We start from the raw sequence: 22388 nt of genomic DNA, 5'->3' as shown, positions 1-22388 counted from the left end.
TCCTAGTTAAGTATTTCTAGAATGTTAATAAAGCAGGCTGTTTTACTGACACTTTCGGACAATTTTGTTGATATGATGACACTGTTTATCCATTCTCCGAGATACGCCAACCTCCCATTCTTCCATCCCCACGTCTTGTCTCCTAACCTCTGTCAGTGTTTTACTGACAAAACCAGGAGACTGATGTGATCGGGTGAAAGTTTGGGTTGTTTGGCAGGATCACATGTCTTGATGCAGGAGGAACCTTACTGCCATCTCTAGATGGTTGCTAAGGGACAACCTGAATCGGTCATGTGATCTGTCCAGGAAGAGAAGTTGGTGCTGATCACAAAATTGTTTTCAATTTGGTTATGTCAGAGGCGCCTGTCAGGTAACGAAGTGGCCTCGTTTAGTTTTGCTTGCTGATGTCATCTAGTTTGATTCCATGCAAACTGCAAAACAGCATGAATTTTGTGGTTCCAAGAGATCTTTGAACATTTGGATGCTTTGAAATCAAGGAAAGCTTTTCTCGCTCTGTGTGGGAGACGTAGCTTTGTTGATTAGTGTCTGCCTGTGGTACATAGTTCTACAAGGGCCTCTGGTATTAATTTCATAATCTCTGATGTTACATAAACTGCAATCTTTCCAGTATATCTTCTTTGCTCTTCTTCATGCAGGAAAATTCACCGTCAAAAACATCACTCCGAACGAAGAGGGCGAAAGTCCCAAAATCAAGGTCAAAGTGAACATCAACCGTCACGGCATATTCTCTGTCTCATCCGCTCACGTAGTCGTCAAACTGCCTCCCGAACCGGAACCGGAGGAACCGAAAGAAGAGGCGGGGAAAGAAGGGAAGGGAGTCAACGGGAAAGAAGAAGTAAACAAGGAAGGAGGAGGAGGAGGAGGAGGGGAAGAAGGGGCCAAGATGGAGACAGAACCGACCACTCCGAATGACACAGCTGGAACAGAGGAACAACCAAAACAGGGTGCTGCAGGTCAAGAAGGGGAGGAGAAAATGGAGACATCAGAGGAGCAACAAGAGGTATGGTTGATTACAGCATGCTTGTTTTGTTGTTTGTATTGTATTGTATTGTGTTGTTCTTAGTATTGTATTGTTGTTTGTTTTGTTCTTAGTATTGTTTTGTTTGGTGTTTGTATTGTCTTGTTGTTTGTATTGTTTTGTATGTTATTTCCTACTGTCATACAAATATATAAGTATGAATGCAATCTTACAATGCATATACTTAAAGGACTATCGTGGGAGGCAGACCATGTAACAAAGTTCACACAATCTTGAAATGTTACATGTTTCCGATGTTTTGCTTGTCTGTCAAATGTTCCCTGTTTATAGAATACCATCAGAGTGCAACTTAATCTGTTATTTGTACAAATACTACTTTTTCCTCACTGGATAAATGATTCCAGTGGTATAAAGAAAAACTAAGACATTTTCAGTTTGAATAGCCATAATGATGTCATGCAGTCTGCTGTTGCCAGATCACTAAATCACTAAATACGACCAACTTTGAAAACTGCATACAAAATGCTAAGGAGATTTGGTTTTCATCTAATGGTGCAGAAAAAAGTGTTCCAGGAACTTTTATGAAAGCAGTCAACTTCAGACACAGAAATATCCTTTTAAGGGGTTGTTACTTTTCGAAACAAATATTGGCACTTAGTTTAGGGCTAAAACACTATCAAGGAGATATTTCTTGTCCTAACCATATTTGCCTATTAAAATCTGGAATTAAATTAGTGTCCCCATCTGATGTGGATAACCTTGAGTCAAGAGGGATGGATATGGTGTGTAAAGGTTACATACTTTTAGTTATGGAACATATCAAGATGTGGAATGTGAAAAAAATAAAGTTCTTTTCCTTGTTTTGCCTACCAGGGCTGGGAGCACAGAGTTGGGCTTCATAAAATTTGTTGAATGCATGGACATTTTGTTATCCATGTCTTGAGAGTCCTCTAAAATTAGGACCAGAGTGGTGTGATTAGATTTGGGATAATACATTTGACTGGAAAGCAGACTGTTTGAGTTGGTAATTTTGAAATGCTCAACATTTTTGTGTTTTATGTTTTGCTTTTTTTTTATCTGTTTAGAAACAAGATGAAACTGATACAAGTAAAACCAAGGATGAAGAAGAAGGAAAGAAAGAGAATGGTGATAAGGAGGATGGAAAGAAAGGGAAGGCTAAAGTAAAATATTCAACCAGGGACCTCCCGATCGAGCCTGTGGTGAACGCACTCACAATACCACAGCTACAACTACTTTATGAAAAAGAGGTGAGAAAATTGTAACAGAGAAAGTCAGAGAGCCGAGACTGTTAACTATCAGGATTTCCATTTAGTTTGATGAATCGCATTGAGAGGCAAATACAGCAGTGACCATATAAAATCATACAATTCTAACATGATGATAAAGAAAATTGGGTTGTGGGATGATTCGAAACAATTTATGCATGTATTAGAGAGATGGATTGTAAAATCCCTGACTTGATTTGGCTCACAGGTCATTTATATTTTTTCTTATCCTTCAAGTTCCAAAGTTAAACTCTGCTGTGTTAAATCTACAAATAACATGGATACACCATAATGTAAATCCTCTTACATTAGTAATTCATCTTGCTGATGTAAAAGAGATGGAATTTTGTCAAATTTCTCTTGCTGGTTTGATATTACTGTTCAAGGTTATATCCATTGTTGTATTATTATGGTTTGTAATGTATTGTCAGTTAGTATTGACTATTTGGCCTTTTTTATCATTGCCTGGATTACAGCAAATATCCCCTGAACAACAACATTATGTTCAGCCTGCAAGGTTTGCGATAGCCTATTGATATGGCTCCAGCATCCCTATGAATATGGCTCGAGAAACCCTTTGAAATTGGCTCGAGAAACCCTATAAATATGGCTCGGGAAACCCTTTGAATATGGCTTGAGAAACCGTATAAACATGTTTCGAGAAACCCTTTGAATATGGCTCGAGCATCCCTATGAATAGGGCTCGAGCATCCCTATGAACATGGCTCGAGAAATCCTATCAATATGGCTCGAGAAACCCTATGAATATGGCTGGAGAAGCCCTATAAATATGGCTTGAGAAACCGTATGAAATATGGCTCGAGAAACCCTATGAATATGGCTTGAGAAACCCTATGATGTCAGAGCAGTGATTTTATCCAACAGTGAATCAAAAGAAACCATGAACTGATAGAATGACCAAAAGGAAGAATATGGTCTTTAAGTTCCAATATTGTTTAATGCTTCCGTTTTTATCATAGGTAGAAGGAACAACTTGAATACGAAATTTTGATGCCTCTACAGAGTTCGTTGTAGACAATTGCGGACATGGTATCAGCGTGTGTTACCAAGCTACTAAATGATGCACCCTTGGGGGGGGGGGGATTTTCATTTAAGTCTTTAATGGCCAGCAAAGCATTGACAAAAAATAAAAATAAAGACATCTTTGTTAATGATAATATCTGTTTCTTCTATTAGATGCATATGGTTGCTCAGGATAAACTGGAGAGGGACAGGTCACATGCCAAGAATAATGTGGAAGAATATGTCTATGAAATGAGGGAAAAGATGTATGGAAGCCTGGAGATTTACATCACCGAAGAGGTAAGCAATATCGGGATTATTGAAAGATTTGTCCTCATTTAGCCGAGAATTTAACCCACTAATCGTCCCTTATCCTCGAAGGTTGAAAGGATCGTTGTGAAAAATATCAACTGTGGCTAAGTTAATAGTTTTGATACAGTGCTGAAGGCAAGAGGAATATTGAGATGGTGATGGGTGGGTGCATATGTATGTGAGGTGCTTTACCTTGTAAAATCTCTAAATTAAACCAGTACAAGCTGGGTTAACATCATATTTGGATGCATCATGATGAAGAGAAGACCCTATTGTTACTTATGGAAGTCAAAGGTATTTTAGGTCACCAGAGGTCAAAATCAGGGAGTTCTTGCAAATAGTAACAACATAAACAAAGCATGGAAGAACGTCATTTATGGTATGTATATCCACTGTAGTGGGGTTCTGATTTTTTCCATGGAGGTCAAAGGTCATTTTAGGTCACAACAGGTCAAAGTCTGAAAGCTTTCTAAACATGGTATGTGCATCCACCTTTGTGAGTGCAATAACCCTACGGTTCTCTGCAGAAGTTGAAAGTCATTTGAGGTGAAGCAAGGGTCATGTTGGGAAACTTTCTAAACATGATAACTCCAAAAGCGAGGCTTGGATGTACATCATACATAGGATGGTAGTCAACCGTAGTTAGTGTAAAACCATGTTGTTGTTAGTTCAAAATTGAAAATCTTGTTGTAACATATCAAACTTGGCAAGGAATCACTCAGTCTGTTGGCTTCCTGTTTTGTTTGGTTACTCTTTAACAGGTTATTCAGTCGTAGATAAATCTACAATCATACCGAGTGTGGTTGATGATATTGTTGTCAGTGATCTATTTGTGACAAACTGCATTCTCCTACAGCCAGCAAATATTGATTAGGGAATTATATTTCAAACTTTCCAATTCAGCTTGTGTAAATTTGGATATAGTGATATCAGATACATTCAAGCCCACTAAGTAATTCCCAAAAACAAAATATGAGGGAAGGAAGAAAAAAAAGGCAAGATAAAAACACAGTGCTAAATCAAACAAAAGATTCTGCATTTGTTTAGTTTTTTCCATAATTATTTGAAACTGTGATCAGGTGAGTGAGGCAAACTGTCCCAATTAAAAAATAAATGAAGGAAGGAAGACTGAAAACATAAAGCAATTTTTTGAAGTAAATTCTTTATGATCTTTTGTATCCACCATTCCAAATTTAATTGCTTATGTGATTTTATGGTTTGATACCATCCTCCTGATCAGCGCTTAATGTGATATGAATATACTCTTACCAAAGATACAATTTTTTGTTTTAACAGGACCGTGAGAAATTTAGTGCCCTCCTTAACGAAACCGAGGATTGGTTATATGGTGATGGGGAGGACCTCCAGAAGAATGCTTACATTACCAAACTAGAAGATCTGAAGGTAAGCGTCGCTACGATCTTGTTGAATGTTTTGAATTCTGTCTTTCGAAATAAGCCTTCTCCAGAAAATTGTGCGCATATTGACGGTTCATTTTTATAGAAAACTCAAACCATGTATTTGCAAGGCTAGTCAGTTCCATGCATGTAGTAAAACTGCCTGCACTTTCTGTACTCTTATTCGAAGAAAGTGTTACACCGTTTTTCCTCGCAAGAGGTTAACTTCACTATATGCAGATAAGTGTAAAAGTTGAAAAAGAGGAGTTCATTGTGAAGTCACATCATTTTTCATCCCCGTGTTTCAGACACGTAGAATTCATTTGCTGAGAACAACAAATCGTGGTACACTTTTCTCATGGTTTTTGCTTTTTTTTTCTGCCTCAGTGTGAAATTTACTTTCTATGTTGAAATTTTTCCTCCTTGAAATAGAAACTGGGAGACCCAGTGGTAAAACGAGAACAAGAAGCAACGGAAAGACCCAGGGCATTTGATGAGCTTGGACAGGCACTTATACTCTACAGGAAGTTTCTCACGCAGTATAACGATGGGGTAAGTTACCTGTACTTCATGTGTAACCTACATGTTACGGTGTTGCTGGAAAGTCAGGAAACTAAACTCTGACCAAAAATTAACAATTAGTTGATTGTCCTGTACAAGCAACAAAACATTTTTCAACTTTTTGTGGCACCAATTTTTATTAAAAGTTGAAGGTTTACAGTTTTGTTCAAGGCCCTCTCACAAGACTTTACAACTTAACCCTGGTCATTGGCAACTTGTCACACCTACACACCAAAGTGTGCACAATTCAATCGATCTCTCCTGGGGCACCACTGTGCACCACATCCACATGTCCCCAGGGGGACTTCCCAATGGGTGCAGCCACTTACTGGCGCACGCAACAATATTTACAAGTTACCTCGCAAGTCCCTATTTCTACACCTGGGTGAAGAGAGGCAATGAAGATAAAGTGCCTTGCCCAATGACACAACGTAATGATCTGGCCAGGGCTCTAACCTGTAATCCTTAGATCACAAGTCCACTGCCTTAACCACAACAAAGAAGAAATGAATGATGACTGGACTAATATCTTAAGCAATAAGCATTGGGCTCTTATACCAACTAAATAACACTGGGCTTAAAGTACTTATAACAAATACAAAACATGTCTTTTAAAAAAAATTATTTAAGTTGGGTTCCTTGCAAAAATGATAGTCTGACCCAACGGATATCAAATTCTTCTAAGAGACTGAATTTTTCGGACCCTTCATTTGTTCTTGTTTTCCTTTCATCAGGACGAGAAATTCAGTCACATCGAGAAAGCTGACATTGAGAAGGTAGAGCGGTGCTTGAAGGAGAAGGAAGAGTGGAGGGATAAGAAACAAAATGCGCAGAACCAGATTCCCCTTACCAAGGACCCTGTTGTCCTGGCCAGTCAAGTGAGAACAGAGCTTCAGGTGAGTGGTCTCGATGGTGGTTCAATGGTCAGGGTCACTGGAGAGGGGAGGAAAATGGTGCGAGGAATTGCAGACGTCCCCACTACAGCCTGTTAATGGTCCTGTCAGTCGTTTTATGTCGTGGTGCACTTACAACTAGCACATATGCCACTCTAAGTATGCATTAAGGGAACAATGGTGAAGTATATGGAGTTTGTATTTGTAAGGAGGTACTGATCCATTTTCTGTTCATAAATGATTAGTTGATGGAACAAAGTACACATGGTGTGTTACACAAGGTTTGCAGGGTAAAATGGCTTTTGATTAGTTATCTAACCCCCCCCTCCACCCCCCCCATCGTCCATTTAGGGTCTTCTGTACTAGTCCCAGGTCTTTCAGTAGTCATATATCTGTATACAATGTATACTTATATACATGTACACAATTGTCCAGCATTTTCACAGCCAACTTTAACAGTATTTGTGTCAAGGGAGACATCTTTACAAAAAATTTAGATCTGTTTGATGACGGAAGTATTTCATCTAGATCATCAGAATCCCTGAACAAGTACTTGTGTAAAATTCGCTCAGGGACCTTTTCTGATGACCCTTAAAATGGATCAGCTCCAGCTTAGCACTGGATAACTCAGTTGTAGAGCCCAAGCTTAGTCATCATGTGCTGACGATTGGAACTCCGAAGTCATAAGTAGTATCCCGAGATGGCTTGATTTTGATCCTGCTTATTTTTGCTCAACAGAATCTCATCAGTACGTGTGATCCCATCACAAAGAAGCCGAAACCTAAACCCAAGGAGGAACCACCAAAGGAAGAACCGCCCAAGGATGAGACCCCCAAACCGGAAGGGGACAACCCTACCCCGACCGATGAGAAAATGGAGACAGAGTCCACCGAGGCTAACAAAGAGGAAACAAATCCTCCTCCACAAGCCGACGAGATGGAAGTAGATTAACGATACGTCTCGAAAATTAGGAAGATGGACTTTGTAAGCTGCTACTGCCATCGTCTCTAATACCTGAATTTAGATGTCAAGTTACAAAAAAAATGTATTACCGTCGCATCGCTCTGAAGAAACTTAAGAAATTACCTTTTGTGAAAATATGAAAAGTGTAAACTGTACATCAGTGCAGTTCAGAGTATAAGATGATGGAGTGTTGTCAGCCGAAGAGAAGCAAACCTAGAGGATGGCATATCCTGAAGCGACATAATTATTAAATTATTTTCCAAAAGTATTGTAATCCATGTTTGGTATCCATAGAAGGCATTTTGTAAGAAATTTGATTATGAATTTAAAGACACCTTTGTCAGGTTGTATGAACCTATTTTCTGGTCTTAATATGTGTCAACGCACCGTGTGACGTCGGTTTCAACCACCCCACGGCAGCACCCCCTCCTTTATATGATCTTGGGTCCGCCCCACTCACAATCTGAGACTTTGATCGTGGTCGGTCGTGTTATTCAAAACATCTTCTTGATGTATTTAAGATACTTTTGTGGAAGAATCCTTTCTGAGCTATGCATTAAAAGGAAAACAAAGAAAGAGTGAGAGATAATAGACCTCATGAAAAGCAAATTTTATTTGTTAATTTATCCTCCTTTTAATCTCATTTTCACACTGTTAGTTTTTTCTCTTTTTCATTACCTTTTTATTTTTAGTTCAAAGTCAAGTTCTATAATTAAGTTTTGTCATCTGTGAAATCTCACTCCTGTAGGAATAAATTGCCCTAACAAAATTTACAAAATATATATGGCAGAGTCTGCAGTTCAAATGTGAAATTGATTATTGAGAATAATAATGTTTCTATGCCATAGATATAAATAATTGTTGAATTCACGCTCAAATTATACAGTCACTGTGTCCATGAAATCAACTTGCTATAAAGAAGTCTATTTATCTATTGTTCTTGCAAAACAAAACAAAAAAGGAAGATCTATGTGAAATTGTTGGGACTGAATGTAGCAGCAAGCAAAAGAAAGTAGAGCAAACTTCAAAATGTTAAGCTTCAAATGATTTGTGTTTTTCAATGTTTGATAAATACTATGAACACTTCAAAGTGGACTTTTTTTGATTTTCTTCTATATTTTCCATAGAAATTGTAATATATTCCAATTCTTGTTTGTATTTGAAGAGTAGCAGTCATTTACCTCAGAAATAGTTTGAAAAGAAACTAAGAGAAATTGAAATTCTTCCAAATTCTATCCATATTAGATGCTAGGTCAAGTCATGTAATTACTACTACACCGCTAAAGGCAACACCACGGTGTTGTTAAGTGAATCAACGTGTTGATCGGTGGTGTGGCTATTCAAAACCTGTTCCAAGTTCATTTCAAGCTTACTTTCATTAAAAACTAATCCGTTTAGTTTTATTGTGATTTTGTACGTCCCATTGCATAGAAATATTCTTATTGATGTGTAGTACTGTTAATAAAGTTTGTGAAAAGAATTTGTCAAAATAAAATGAGGATTTTTTCGGTAATCGGACTTCATGAAACTATATGTATTGTCAATGCTAACTATTTAGAAATTACTCACAACGAGTATTTCTTGTCATGTATAATTATTGTTGTTTAACATGTTGGGGAAACCCCCATTTCAATAACATAAAATTTAAAAAAAATGGAAGAAAATGCAAATTATGTGTTGGTCCTATCATTTGAGGTAATACCTCTCTTTGTCTCTCTCATACTCTGCATTATCATCAACAAGGAAGACAGAATGTTCCACTTTACTCACGGTTTGAGCTACTCACTCATTTAATAATATTGAGCAATTTCACATTTACTCCTAAGTGATATGACTGTGTGTCGTCTACAGGGTAGTTAATGTGATAGTCCTATCAAGTATTCCAATTCAATAGTTATTCAGTAATTCAATAAAGCAAGATGACATCATCTTTTCTTATAAGTGATATCACTGTCTGTTACTGGACAGAGTAGTTAATGTGATAGTAATATCAAATTAGTATACCAAATTAACACGGTTCAAGCTCCTTATTCTTTCAATAAAACAAGATAGCATTATCACCATTTCTTCTAAGTGATATCACTCTCTGTTACTAAACAGGTTATCTACAGGGTAGTTAATATCATAGTAATATCAAATTATTCCAATTAACACACAGTTCGAGCTACTTATTCTTTCAATGAAACAAGATAACATTATCATCTTTTCTTTTAAGTGATATCACTGTCTGTTTTAGACTGTCGTCTACAGGGTAGTTAATGTAATAGTAATATCAAAGTATTCCAATTAACACACGGTTTGAGCTACAAGATAGCATTATCACCATTTCTTCTAAGTGATATCACTGTCTGTTACTAAACAGGTTATCTACAGGGTAGTTAATATCATAGTAATATCAAATTATTCCACTTAACACACAGTTTGAGCTACTTATTCTTTCAATGAAACAAGATAACATTATCATCTTTTTTTGAAAGTGATATCACTGTCTGTTACTAAACAGGTTATCTACAGGGTAGTTAATGTCATAGTAATATCAAAGTATTCCAATTAACACACGGTTCCAGCTCCTCATTATTTCAATAAAACAAGATGACATTATTATCTCTTCTAAGTGATATCACTGTCTGTTACTAGACAGTGTCTTCTACAGGGTAGTTAATGTGATAGAAATATCAAAGTATTCCAACTCAACAGACGGTTCAAGCTCCTTATTCTTTCAACAAAACAACATGACATTATTATCTCTCCTTCTAAGTGATATCACTGTCTGTTATTAGACAGTGTTGTCTACATGGTAGTTAATGTCATAGTAATATCAAAGTATTCCAATTAATACATGTTTTTTGCAGTATTTATCCACATTTTCCTGATAACCTAATCTGGGACAGTTACAATTGCTCTCAATATAATGAAGTGACATGGTTTATCAGTTCACAACACTTGCATTGGTTCACTCACTCGAACCAGTGTCAAAAGTCACAGTTTCTCCATGACATTGGTATTTTTGTTTTTTGTAACAGAGATGGGTTTGCAAAATGCAAATGGCTTTACCATTTTCAAACACTGTAAACACACAGAGCACAAACTGAGATATAATTTTCAAATAAAATATGGGCAGGCTATTCTTTAAGTAGTGGGATCAGCTTGCTGTAACTCTTGATTATTTTCCTTCACCCATAAAATGATTCCCAGACATTGACAATTGTCAGTTCAAATAATTGTCTCAGTGAGAATGAATTCTTTGAGTGTTGTAGCATTCAGCTTATTCATCAGTGACAATTTTTTTCTACTGTTCTGGCATCATAGGTATGTCCAAAGAAAGCATTCTCAATGGTGTTTAAGACCAGTCCTTGAATCAATGTCCAAACTGGCTGCGTTAGAGAGAAAGAAACATCTTGCAAATGTATTTTGATATGATAGAGCATTTATAGGCAGTACAGAGGCAAGAAGTTATTGCCAAAAACTATTGATTTTATTTTTAACTTTTATTTCATATTACATCTCCCACCACCTAGCTCATTTTCATGGAAGTAACATTTTTCTGAAAAATGTTATTAAGTCTTTCTGTTTCTTCATGAAGGGTGCAATTAGCTATTAATCCCCTTGATCACTCTATGACAATAGCAACCTCAGTTCAGAGTTTTACGAACAACATACATGTTAGGCCTAGATGCACCTGCTAATGAAGTGTCATACATATAGGTGCATTTTTTAAAAATATTTTGATGTTCCCCAGGTATTGATCATCTGCAGAGGCACCTATACCAACAAATTTCATTTTCTCTCAAGTTCATTTATTTGCATGGCAGAAGAGGATTTATCGCAAGACGGACACCTGCTTGTAGATCTCTGGAGTAGGCCCTGCTAACGATGGAACCACCTCATCTTATAACTGATTATTTATCTGGTAAATGCTGCATCTATTAAATGCTGCATCTATTAAATGCTGCATCTGTTAAATGCTGCATCTGTTAAATGCTGCATCTGTTAAATGCTGCATCTGTTAAATGCTGCACCTGTTAAATGCTGCATCTGGTGAATGCTGCATCTATTAAATGCTGCATCTATTAAATGCTGCATCTGTTAAATGCTGCATCTATTAAATGCTGCATCTATTAAATGCTGCATCTGTTAAATGCTGCATCTATTAAATGCTGCATCTATTAAATGCTGCATCTGTTAAATGCTGCATCTGGTAAATGCTGCATCTGGTAAATGCTGCATCTATTAAATGCTGCATCTGGTGAATGCTGCATCTGGTAAATGCTGCATCTGGTGAATGCTGCATCTATTAAATGCTGCATCTGGTGAATGCTGCATCTGCTAAATGCTGCATCTATTAAATGCTGCATCTGGTGAATGCTGCATCTGCTAAATGCTGCATCTGGTGAATGCTGCTATCAAGTTGACTTTGTTATCAACTCATCTTGTTTTCTTCTCTTCAAAAGATTTGAGATGAAGAACTCTCCTGCAAAGCAAAAGAAAGAATACTTATCAATGCTTGTAAGTAGCTTTCTTTTATCTCCATTCAGGATGTTAATAGATATATTAGTTAATATATATGGTATAAAATTAAGGAAGGATTGTTTGTTGGAAACAGATATTTAGATATTACAAGAACAACTGCAAATAAAGTGCATCAGTTTTGATCCTGTAACAGATTAAGTTAGGGAGGACCCAGTCCAACAATTTGGTGCACTGTCCTCCATCCTGCATGACCACTCGCTGGACGCAGATATGTCAGGCACTTAGGGTATCCAAGCAAAAATAAACCAACGACATTCTGTATTAACAAAATCCTACAGCTTACACATTATTTAAAACTAGTAGTTTTCTGTCATGTATTGGCTTCATGAGGGTACATGTACACATAGATGCATTTATCACTGTGCTAATCAGTACAAGTTTATACAGTTGATGGTATGATCTTTCCGAGCTGAGTGAAATTGCATTTATCTAGTGAGTCATTGCATTTATCTATGAGTATCTCATGGAATACATAACCTAGAAAGGTTTCCCACTTGTCATCTTGTCCCATCTTCTCCCTGAGTCATCTATGTGTCCTCCAACATAAGTAAATATCATTTCAGTGGCCACCCTAGGTCTAGTACTGTTTCTATTATCAATACTACCAGGTTTGATCCTTACATTTTCTTTCAACAATACTAATACCTATAAACCACCCGACGACTTATCAGAAGGTCTACGTACCCGCCCGATATGATGACCGGACCAGCGGCCCGCTCGCTGTGTAAGCATATCCAAGCTTCTCTCCTACTTTCTCCCAGTATTTGTATTTCTCCGGGGTGACATATTCGGACACCTTCAGATGTCGTTTGGTCGGTTGCATGTACTGACCCAGAGTGAGGCACTCGACACCAGCACCTCTCAAATCTAACAGAGAAATGTAATCATGGAAGGAATAAGATGACATGATTAGATATTACCATGACAAAACATCCTACAGGGAATAAACTGAAATTAATGAAGGTAAGGGAGTCATGGTTTGGTGGCAATGAAGGTAAAGGTATCAACTGATGCAAACTTGTTTTGGTTGGATGAAATAAAGTATTTCTTGGTACTCATGTTGCAGATGGTAAAATTAATTGAATTACTCTCTTTGCCCATTTACCATTTATTGAAAAAAGAAATTGAGCTAAAAAGAGAGTACAGAAGAAATCGAAAAGGATTAGCTGAGGGTCAACAACAGTCTACTCTTGCAGAAGGACTTAATCCCAGTAAAAACTATGACTGCTAGTTATTGTTTGCAAGAGGTGATGAGTTACAGAGGAGGAGTAAAGTATGTGGTTGAGGACATGCTCAACAAAAGCAAGAATTCAACATCAACCTACCGTAAATAACAATCATTATGCTACATGAATGACTAGATGAATAACTGATCCCGTGCTTTTAATTCTATCCATGAAATGTCTATCATCACATGTAGACGGGATGAATTTGATGTATCAAACTAACCTTTCATGGTTTGAAATACTTCTTCATCTTTCTCTCCCAGGCCTAACATGATGGATGACTTTGTGATGACATTCGGGTTGACTTTCTTTGCATGTTCTAATACTGTTAGCGTCTGTCTATAGTTTGCTCTTGGATCCCTCACAAAACTATCAAATTTAATTATAGAAAAAAGTTTTATCACTTTAAAAGATAAAGTAAAGCATCAAACTTGTACTTATTAATTCAATTCTATACTTTGTGATCCCTCACAAAACTGTCAATTTAAAGTATAATTTTTTTTATCACTTTAAATGATTTTCAGTAAAGCATCAAACTTGCAATGAAATGTTTCATAAATTGCATATCCTGGAATCTAGGAAGCTACACAGTGCTATTTTATTTGTGGTCTAGTGTATGGTGACTACTGCAGAGCATACAAGTAACTCTGTTAAATAGAGTTCATTATAAAATATAGGTGTAACAAGTAACACTTCCGAATGCCCAAGTCTCCATGCAATAACAGTGCACTAGACACAGGAGAGAAAAGACTGGACTGGTTGATTATGCTAGTAGGGGTGGTGAATAATAGCATTATTAACACTGGTATTGAGAACATTATGGAAAGGAGATATGTACAGTACCCCATTATCTCCATACATCTAGCGCATGAAATCAACTAAATCACTATAGATGTAACTCATACAAGCATCTGTGTAGTTCATATACAGATCTATGCAGCTTATTGCCTCAACCATGCTCATATATTTATCTATCTAGCTTATGTCCTGTATGTAGCAAACACAGCAAGCACAATCATCCACAACGTTTATACATCTGAACACACTATCTGTGTACGCTTGTGCTCCCTACGTTAGCTCAAGCATTCATCCCCATAGCACACATGCAAACTATCAATAGACCTTATATATGTTAAATGCACCCTTATGAATACAGCTCATACCCTCAAGCCCCTGTGACAAGGGCAAAACCTGCTGAATAACTTACATTTGTAACCTATCCACTGTTTCTATATTGTGTGCGAATACATCCAGTCCAGATTCAGCGACTCTCTCAACGGCACTCAGATCTCCTCGAAAATCAGGTGTTAAGCATTCCACTAATATCTTTGGGTTTCTATGGAAACAGAAGTTAAAGAGAATGACATTTAATCTGATGAGTTTGCTGAGCAATGTACAATATATTGCAACAACTTGAATGAACTGTGCTAAACTTTATCAACAATCAATAATCAGGCATTTTCACAACATAAAGATATTTAATTTGGATATATATAAGTCTATTTAGAGCTGACTCTCAAAGATTTATGGCTGCCAGTCCAAAAACCCAGTCCTCCTCAAAATCTGGTGTTAAGAATATTCACATTCAAGCCCTCTTGAACACAAACATACCAAAGTCATATTTTGTTTTTCAATTCTCAGTGTAGGGATTTTTCATGATGATTTTGGAATGAAAACTTGAAACAGTCAAGTTTAGTAAAGAAATCAACGGGACAATGGAAGGCTGTCTGTACGTTATAGTCAGCATCACTCCAACTTATAGGATGCTAGCAAGGAAAGAGTAATTGAGGGTATAACGAAGAAGAAAAGACTTCTAACCCAGAAAAACAATTGCATAAAATTATTCCATGGGCAGCTGTCTAGACTTGGTCTTGAACATTCTTGGAAAGAATATTCTTTGAAATAAACTAATCAAATACTCCTTCAATTTACCGTTGTTCTGCGCTTGCATTACAACCTTTCAGTGAATAATCTGAAAACACATATTAATAGGGTAGATCACTGAATTAGCAAATTTGCAGTTCCGTACTGAAACATCTGTGTCTCCCTTGAAAACATTACAATCTAGCATAGTCTACAAAAACCTGATTGTTTCAGAGTATTTCAAAGAATCTCTCCAACCCTTCTTCAGCTGTAACTTTGATTAAACAGATCTTTACTAAATTTCTTCAAGTCATTCTTAGAGAGTGAGAGAGTGAGAAAGGTTTCACTAAACAATTGTTTTCCTCACCTTCTCTTCAGTTCTTTGACTGTTTCTGCAAAATGAGTTGAGCCACCATCATCAAGATCTAAGGAAAGTAAGAAAATAATGTGCCAAATGTTGTAAAATTATGGCAATTAGCTCTAAAAAATATCATGGTTTTCATATTTTCCTGTATGACAAGAAGCTTTTCCAGATCACAATGGTTGGAAATTTAAACTTGTCAAGTTTGTCTATGCTGGTACCCAATACTTTGAAATTATTTAGTTGTCTACCATATCAGTTTGGTTTCCTTGATACTAGGGTAATAAAAAATAATAATGTTGTACCATTCTTTATATAAAATTTATAACTTACAGTACATCAAACTTATACTGATGAATAACATTCAAAGATTAAAGAGCTGCACTTAAAAAAAAAAAAAAAAAAACTTTCTGGACTCCACATTCCTTACTGTCACATCTGGTAATATTGAAAGGTTATCAGGTTTGAACAAATAACTGCATTCTCACCTAATACTGACTGCACCACAAAAGTTTGATCACAAAAGTAATGCACTTTCCAATTATATTTATACTGTAAATCATACAAACTTAACGAATCCCTGTCTCGTTTGCCAATTAGTGAACGACCTGACAGGCTGATGCCAATTTGTAATTATACAAATAAATGTTATGAAATATTTCTATTCTCTTCAAAAGATTGCATAGTGATAAGCAAATAAAGATAACACTGTCTACTGTACATCAATCTTTAATGAATGAGACAAGTAATAAATTTTGGACCTTTACAACCTGAATATTTCAAGTTTTTTTTTACTGAAACATGAGTACATGACCAACATTTAAACTTCATTGACAAATACTGTGTAAATCCCAAATCTTCTAAAAAAAATATAAAAAAAATTTCAGTCATAATGAATTTTAAACTGTTAATATTATGGTAGAAAAATCATATACAGTAGGTACCTTAATCAAACAAGATTGCAATGGAAGCAATTAAGCTACTTACAATCTATTGAACATTTAGAGATAATTTGGTTTAGTAGTACAGATGTAACAAGTCACTCCATTTCTAGGTCCTGTTGAGTCTTTATGACTTTTGCTGACTTGACTTGAATCATGGACTTGAGTCACTGTCATTTCTGTCAGGAAAAAAGTTGACAAACCTGTTTGAGTCACCTCACGTATGAAATTTGGTGACCAGAGTCATGACTCCTTACAACACTGGTTTGGTGTCATTCACGTTATTACTTACCATCTCTATCTACAGACGTCAAGACCACATAATCTAGACCCCACTTAGCTATTGCTATGGCAGTGTTGACTGGTTCATTGGGATCTGGTGCTGGGGGTTTTCTGGCTGTCTTCACAGAACAGAATCTACATCCCCTGGTGCAGGTATCCCCAAGGAGCTAAATGGATGAGAAATTAGCACAAAAACAATGTCGCATCTCAAAATTGATTTACATTTTTATTTTATGCTCCAGAACTACAAACTGATAGGCCAACGTTTATATCCAACCCTCCTGGAATGAACATAGTGCTTATGTCTTGAGAGACAGACCCTGTTTTGATAATCTGAGTAAAGTAAAAAAAAGATTCTTGTTTCTCAACTCTATATCTGGATTTGAGAAACAGGGGCCCCTTGGATTTATGGTCTCACAGATCTTAAATGACATATCACCATATCCCACACCTACAGATCTTTCTTCAATTTGACTGTATTTATAAACTATACATATGAACCTGTAAATTCAAATAAAATCAAATTTCAGAGCCTGATGTACATTTTGCTTATACTCTACTACAGGTGCAAATTGTAACGATTGTAATGAATTTCCAAATAACAAGAGAATTACCTAGGATGCGAAAACAGTGAATATTGGGATTAGCTGATAGCTCTTTGATTTTGTATCCCATCAGAAAAGAGATTTTTGTATCTTTGCTTTAAAACTCACCATAATAGTAGCTGTTGCTGTTTCACCTTTACCTCCTCCCCAACATTCACCAATGTTTGGACACTTGGCCTCCTCACATACCTTAATTAAGAAACAAAGCATTTTGGGTGATTAAAATAAAATGTTATTTCATAGTATAATGTAAAAGAAACAAAGAATTTTCTATTCAATGCCTGTAAAATGATAATGATGTACTCAAATGTAAATTTTAAGCACTAAGTTGCTCCATGTATTCACACACTGTATAAAGCAATATATTGCATATACTGTAGTAACATTCTGAAGATATATATATATACCATTTCCTGGTTCCTGGTGACCTACTGTGATCAATAGAAAATGTTATTTCATAGTATAATGTAAAAGAAACAAACAATATTATATTCAATGCATGTAAATTGATTCTAATACATACTCAAATGTTAATTTTAAGCACTACAGTAAGTTGCTCCATGTATGCACACACTGTATAAAGTGCAATATATTGCATACAGTAACATTCTGAAGATATATACCATTTCCTGGTGACCTATACACCAAAACTTGAATTCAGGGACTTGCTGACTTTAGAAACTTCATGAAAAGATAGAAAATCAACAAAAAATTCAGCTTAATTTATTTTTTTACATTGGCCTTCAAGAATGACTTTGTAACTTTGGAAAGAAGAGAAAGTCAGCAATGACCTAAAACTGGGTCATTGGGGCAATCAAAACAGGAGTGGCACTGCATACTACATCTTGAATGGAGACAGGTATGAGAAAAGACATAAATGCTGTCATTTCTATAGCATGGAACATTGTTAGTGTGCACAGCTTGACTGAGCACTGTACAAAATTGCATGGCATTTTGCAATGGGATACTCTCTGAATTATCCCGATACGTAGACACTAAAACGTGTTTAGTTTCAAATTCTGTTCAGATTCTCTGTTGAGTTACGACATTGAAACAACCCTCACAATTTGTATGCAGCAAAAAACATGTAATTAGAGCCTGCCTTTACAGATCCCTACAGAAGTATTCAAGATATAATCCATTACAATAGCTTTACAACGTGTCGTTTTCATTCTATCATATATGTTTACCTAGAGGCATATTATATACACAGAATCACAAATACAATCATCTACTAAAAAGCTATTTTTATTTAACCTATTTCTTTTGTCAATATCTCCCTTTTACAATTCCATTTAGAACTGCAAGACCTATGTAAAGAACACAATTCAATTTCAAGCCTTGTTGAATAAAAACCATGAAAACTTCCTTAATAACAGGAATAAATTCTTACTGTGTGTAGATTTAAGCCTCGAAGACTCTCCTTCATGTTGAAGTAGCTTTGGCCAAGTGGTATTTCATGCTTCAGCCATGGTGGAAGTCTTATCCTGAAGGCCAGACAGAAAGAAGTACAGTAGTTGAAACATTTTCATATCAAAACTCTTTCGCTATTTGAGATGTTAGCTAAAATCTGTATTAACTCCTGTAACAGAGATCTTGGGTGTGTTTGCAAAAGAAAATGTTATTCACAAAAATCAGTGAGAACAAAGATTTGTTGCAGTTAAGTGTTGCAACCCAAAGTCTGGGTGTGAACTATGTGATCGAGGAAAATGTTTACATTGGAAGCAATGTGAACATTTAAACAGGAGTCTCAACAATTTCTTGAAATACCCACCACGCAGAGCAACACATTACACATCAGAACTTGTTTTCGTTTCAAGAGAAACTAACTTAAAACTTCTACTAAAACTAAAACTACAACAACAGGCAAATTTATACAGAACTATGTCAGAACAAACTGTACATGTATATAAAAGCCAACAGTTAAAGCACAATATTGCCTATTTGCACATTTAGGGTATAACCTACCGTTTATCTCCTTTTTCTTTCACTAACTTTCCTCTGTATCCATGGGAACCTTCTTCCACCTCAATTTCTCCTTCAATAAAGTCAGCAAGAGATGGACCTTTAGCTAATCGCTTCTTCTTTTCATTGTTCTGAGTTGCATAGCAAATGCACTACAGTACAATGAAGGGTAGGAAAGTAAAGATTGTAACGTTATTTATGTGGTGCGACACTAGTCCAGGCAGGTATTTACCATATGTTGACTTTTGCAAATTGACAATATTTTTATATGAATGTAAATGTTTACACATGGCATGGCAAATATCCATCAAGGCAAAAAAGAAGGCATATTAGAAAGTATGTACGGTACATATTATATTGTTGGTCATGAAACTTGATTTATTAAATAGAAGTTGCATTGTTTTAAATTGTTGATTGATTTGCCATGTTAGTGCAAGATTCAAAAGCTGTGAGAAGTTTTGGAAACTATATTTTGAGTGTAGGTGTGCATGACAGTTTTGATTCAACTGCAAATAATAATAGTAATAATAATGATCATAATAATAATAATAAAATATTCTACAACCCCACCCACAGAGAGTTAGTCTCTTAACAATGTGAGGAAAACAATGATGTACAGTAAATTTGCTAGGTTTAATTTATCATTCTCCAGTAGCTTTGTGTTAGCTTAAATTTCTTGTTAGCTCAATTGTTACTTGGTTGCATCAGTGCAATAAATAAAGGAATATCTCCTAATTATTCTTTCCAGATCTTTCTGATTTTCTATTTATAATACAAAGGATAGTATAGATACAACTGTTACTCATTGCAGGTCATCCAACATGCTTTCTCTCTCCACCCAGGGGTTGAATGGGTATCTGTGAGGTAACTTGTCATTGGGTGCAGTATATGTCTGCAGCCGTCTGGAGGGATTGTCTCTGGGACAGGTTATCATTGACTAGTGACAGCCCGATATTCATAAGGTTCTATATTCATAAGGTTCATTGTTCATAAGGGTCATTATCCATAAGGTTCATTGTTCATTTAAGGTTCGCTATTCATAATGAGCAAAAAGGTTCATTGGTCATAAGGTTCATTATTCATAATGAAAAAAAAAGGTTCATTGTTCATAATTGGTAAAAGGGTTCGATATTCATAATGGTGAAAAAGGTTCATTGTTCATAATTGGTAAAAGGGTTCGATATTCATAATGGTGAAAAAGGCTCCTTATTCATAATAGGACGAAGGGTTCGATATTCATAATAGAGCAAAGGGTTTGTAATTTAGACAAAAAGGTTCGTTATTCATAATAGGAAAAAAGGTTTGATACTCAAAATGGAACAAATGGTCTGTTATTCATAATAGGCCTAGCCAAAAAGGTTTGGTATCATTCACAATGAGGAAAAGGACCCCCTTTAGGAAAGGTACAACTTTATGATGTTAATATGTCGAAAATGTAGGTTTTGCTGCAGGGGGTAGGGTGGAGCATGGTCTTGATAGTGTGTGGCTCATATTCTCTGCAAAATTATGCATCCGCCACCATCTGGTGGTGCCCCCCCATAGGACTGTTGTGCCCCCTGTACCTCCCCGAATAAAGTCTTTTGAGGCCACTGGTTGAACACTATAGGCGTCCGCGAAAATGGAGGATGTCTTTTGCACTTGTATGACGCACTTCTCTCTTACTATGAATAATGAACCTTTTTTCACATTATGGATTACGAACCCTTTGATCGATTATGAATATCAGACCTTTCTCCTATTATGAACAACAAACCTTTCTTCCCATTATGAATAACGGACCATTGTTTCCATTATGAATACCGGACCTTATGAATTATGATCCCTTTTTATTATGAATAACGAACCTTTATTTTCATTATGAATAGCAAACCTTTTTATCGAAAAAATGCACGTTACAGTATGAATAACAAACCTTATGAACAATGACCCATATGAATAGCGGACCTTATGAATATCGGGCACACCCCCATTGACCATGGGTAATATACAGTAACATTTGTAAAGTGCTTTGAAACCTATCACTGGTATGAAGCGCTATATAAATCAAACATTATTATTTTGTCATAAGGATACTTCTGACAGAAGTTTTGCAGAGTTTCAAAACTTTTTCATTAAAATATTTTAAACATGGTTGCCAGACCTTATGTCCATGTTGTCAATATAGTGCCTATAGGTGAACAAATTAGGGTTCCAGGGAAAAAAACAATCTAGATGAGACATTTATGCTACATACTGAGGCATCTTTAGCTTTGTACAAATTACTGTAGTTTTATAATTGCAAGGTAAAACTTTAATGCAAGGTTGGGCTATTACTCTAACTTCTTTTATTTTTTTTGTGTGTGTCGGAGGGGGTGGGGTTTGAAGAGGGGAAAGGTGTGAACATCCCACCCCGTAGATCCAGGCTTGGTACCGGTACCGTGTTTGCTATCCATATCGAAAGTCAGCTTTACATCAGGCATATTTAAAACCAATGATCAGGTAAACAAGCAACAATGCAAGAACCGATCGATTATCGTGTAAAAAAGCTAGGGTGACATCATTATTGAACCTACAATCGGGTAATAGCTCCCTTCTTTAGTAATAGTATAGGCTTAACGTGAAACAGGGCCAGGTGACGGGCGGCCTTACGAAGAGTAAGGTTTGGCCTATATGGCCTGGGCTTAGTTTATATGATTATCGTAGGGCCAGCTACTGTGGGCTAGCCTATGCCTGGCTAGCCTAGGCCTAACAAACGTTAGGCTAACAGGCCGACATTAACATTTAGGCAAGGTTATGCAATCTGGAAACAAGCGACACAATGTGGAGAGTTAACAATATTTCTACTAACCGTTGGTCGGTGTGCTACTTGAAATGATGCCTTCAGGAAGAATGCATTTCTAGCTTTGAAAAGACAATCAGCTGACATTTTTGACACCGTAAAGTTTATTTCAATCTGACCATTGGCGAAGTGCAAAAATATGCATTTACATTATGTAACAATCTGCTAAAGCATGAAACTAAACTGATCGCCGCATGTAGTAAAGGGTACTGTACGTTTGTTTCTGTCGTTCCGCGTGGTTACTGTCCTGTTTGGATAATATTGAACGAACCTCAAAGTGTGTCTGATATCTGGTAGCGATTACAATTGAAAACAAATATCACGAAACTAAATTTGGTGGAGTTGATGAACTTGGGCAAAAT

The 22388-nt window shown here is 36.4% G+C and overlaps 2 protein-coding genes across 2 annotated transcripts in view; one reads left to right on the top strand and one right to left on the bottom strand.

The window, feature by feature from the left end:
- The window catches only part of LOC139980340 (97 kDa heat shock protein-like), a 20736-nt gene extending 11631 nt beyond the window's left edge, over positions 1-9105 (top strand). The window contains exons 12-18 of the mRNA XM_071991947.1: positions 657-1021; positions 2086-2268; positions 3484-3609; positions 4918-5025; positions 5451-5570; positions 6314-6475; positions 7211-9105. Of these exons, the coding sequence (XP_071848048.1) occupies positions 657-1021; positions 2086-2268; positions 3484-3609; positions 4918-5025; positions 5451-5570; positions 6314-6475; positions 7211-7423 (1277 nt within the window). The 3' untranslated portion in view covers positions 7424-9105. The remainder of the gene's footprint in view (positions 1-656; positions 1022-2085; positions 2269-3483; positions 3610-4917; positions 5026-5450; positions 5571-6313; positions 6476-7210) is intronic.
- LOC139980342 (lipoyl synthase, mitochondrial-like) lies at positions 8031-22388 on the bottom strand. Its single transcript, XM_071991950.1, has 10 exons — positions 22036-22388; positions 19212-19360; positions 18637-18730; positions 17352-17432; positions 16649-16805; positions 15422-15479; positions 14399-14527; positions 13415-13560; positions 12650-12832; positions 8031-11906 (listed from the first exon to the last, which is right to left on the bottom strand). The coding sequence occupies exons 1-10, from the start codon at positions 22111-22113 to the stop codon at positions 11839-11841; spliced, it is 1143 nt and encodes a 380-aa protein (XP_071848051.1). The 5' UTR covers positions 22114-22388; the 3' UTR covers positions 8031-11838.

Source organism: Apostichopus japonicus, chromosome 14 (assembly GCF_037975245.1).
Source record: "Apostichopus japonicus isolate 1M-3 chromosome 14, ASM3797524v1, whole genome shotgun sequence".
Lineage (NCBI taxonomy): Eukaryota > Metazoa > Echinodermata > Holothuroidea > Aspidochirotida > Stichopodidae > Apostichopus > Apostichopus japonicus.
The sequence above is the reverse complement of the archived record's forward strand: the minus strand, read 5'-3'. Positions and strand labels throughout refer to the sequence as shown.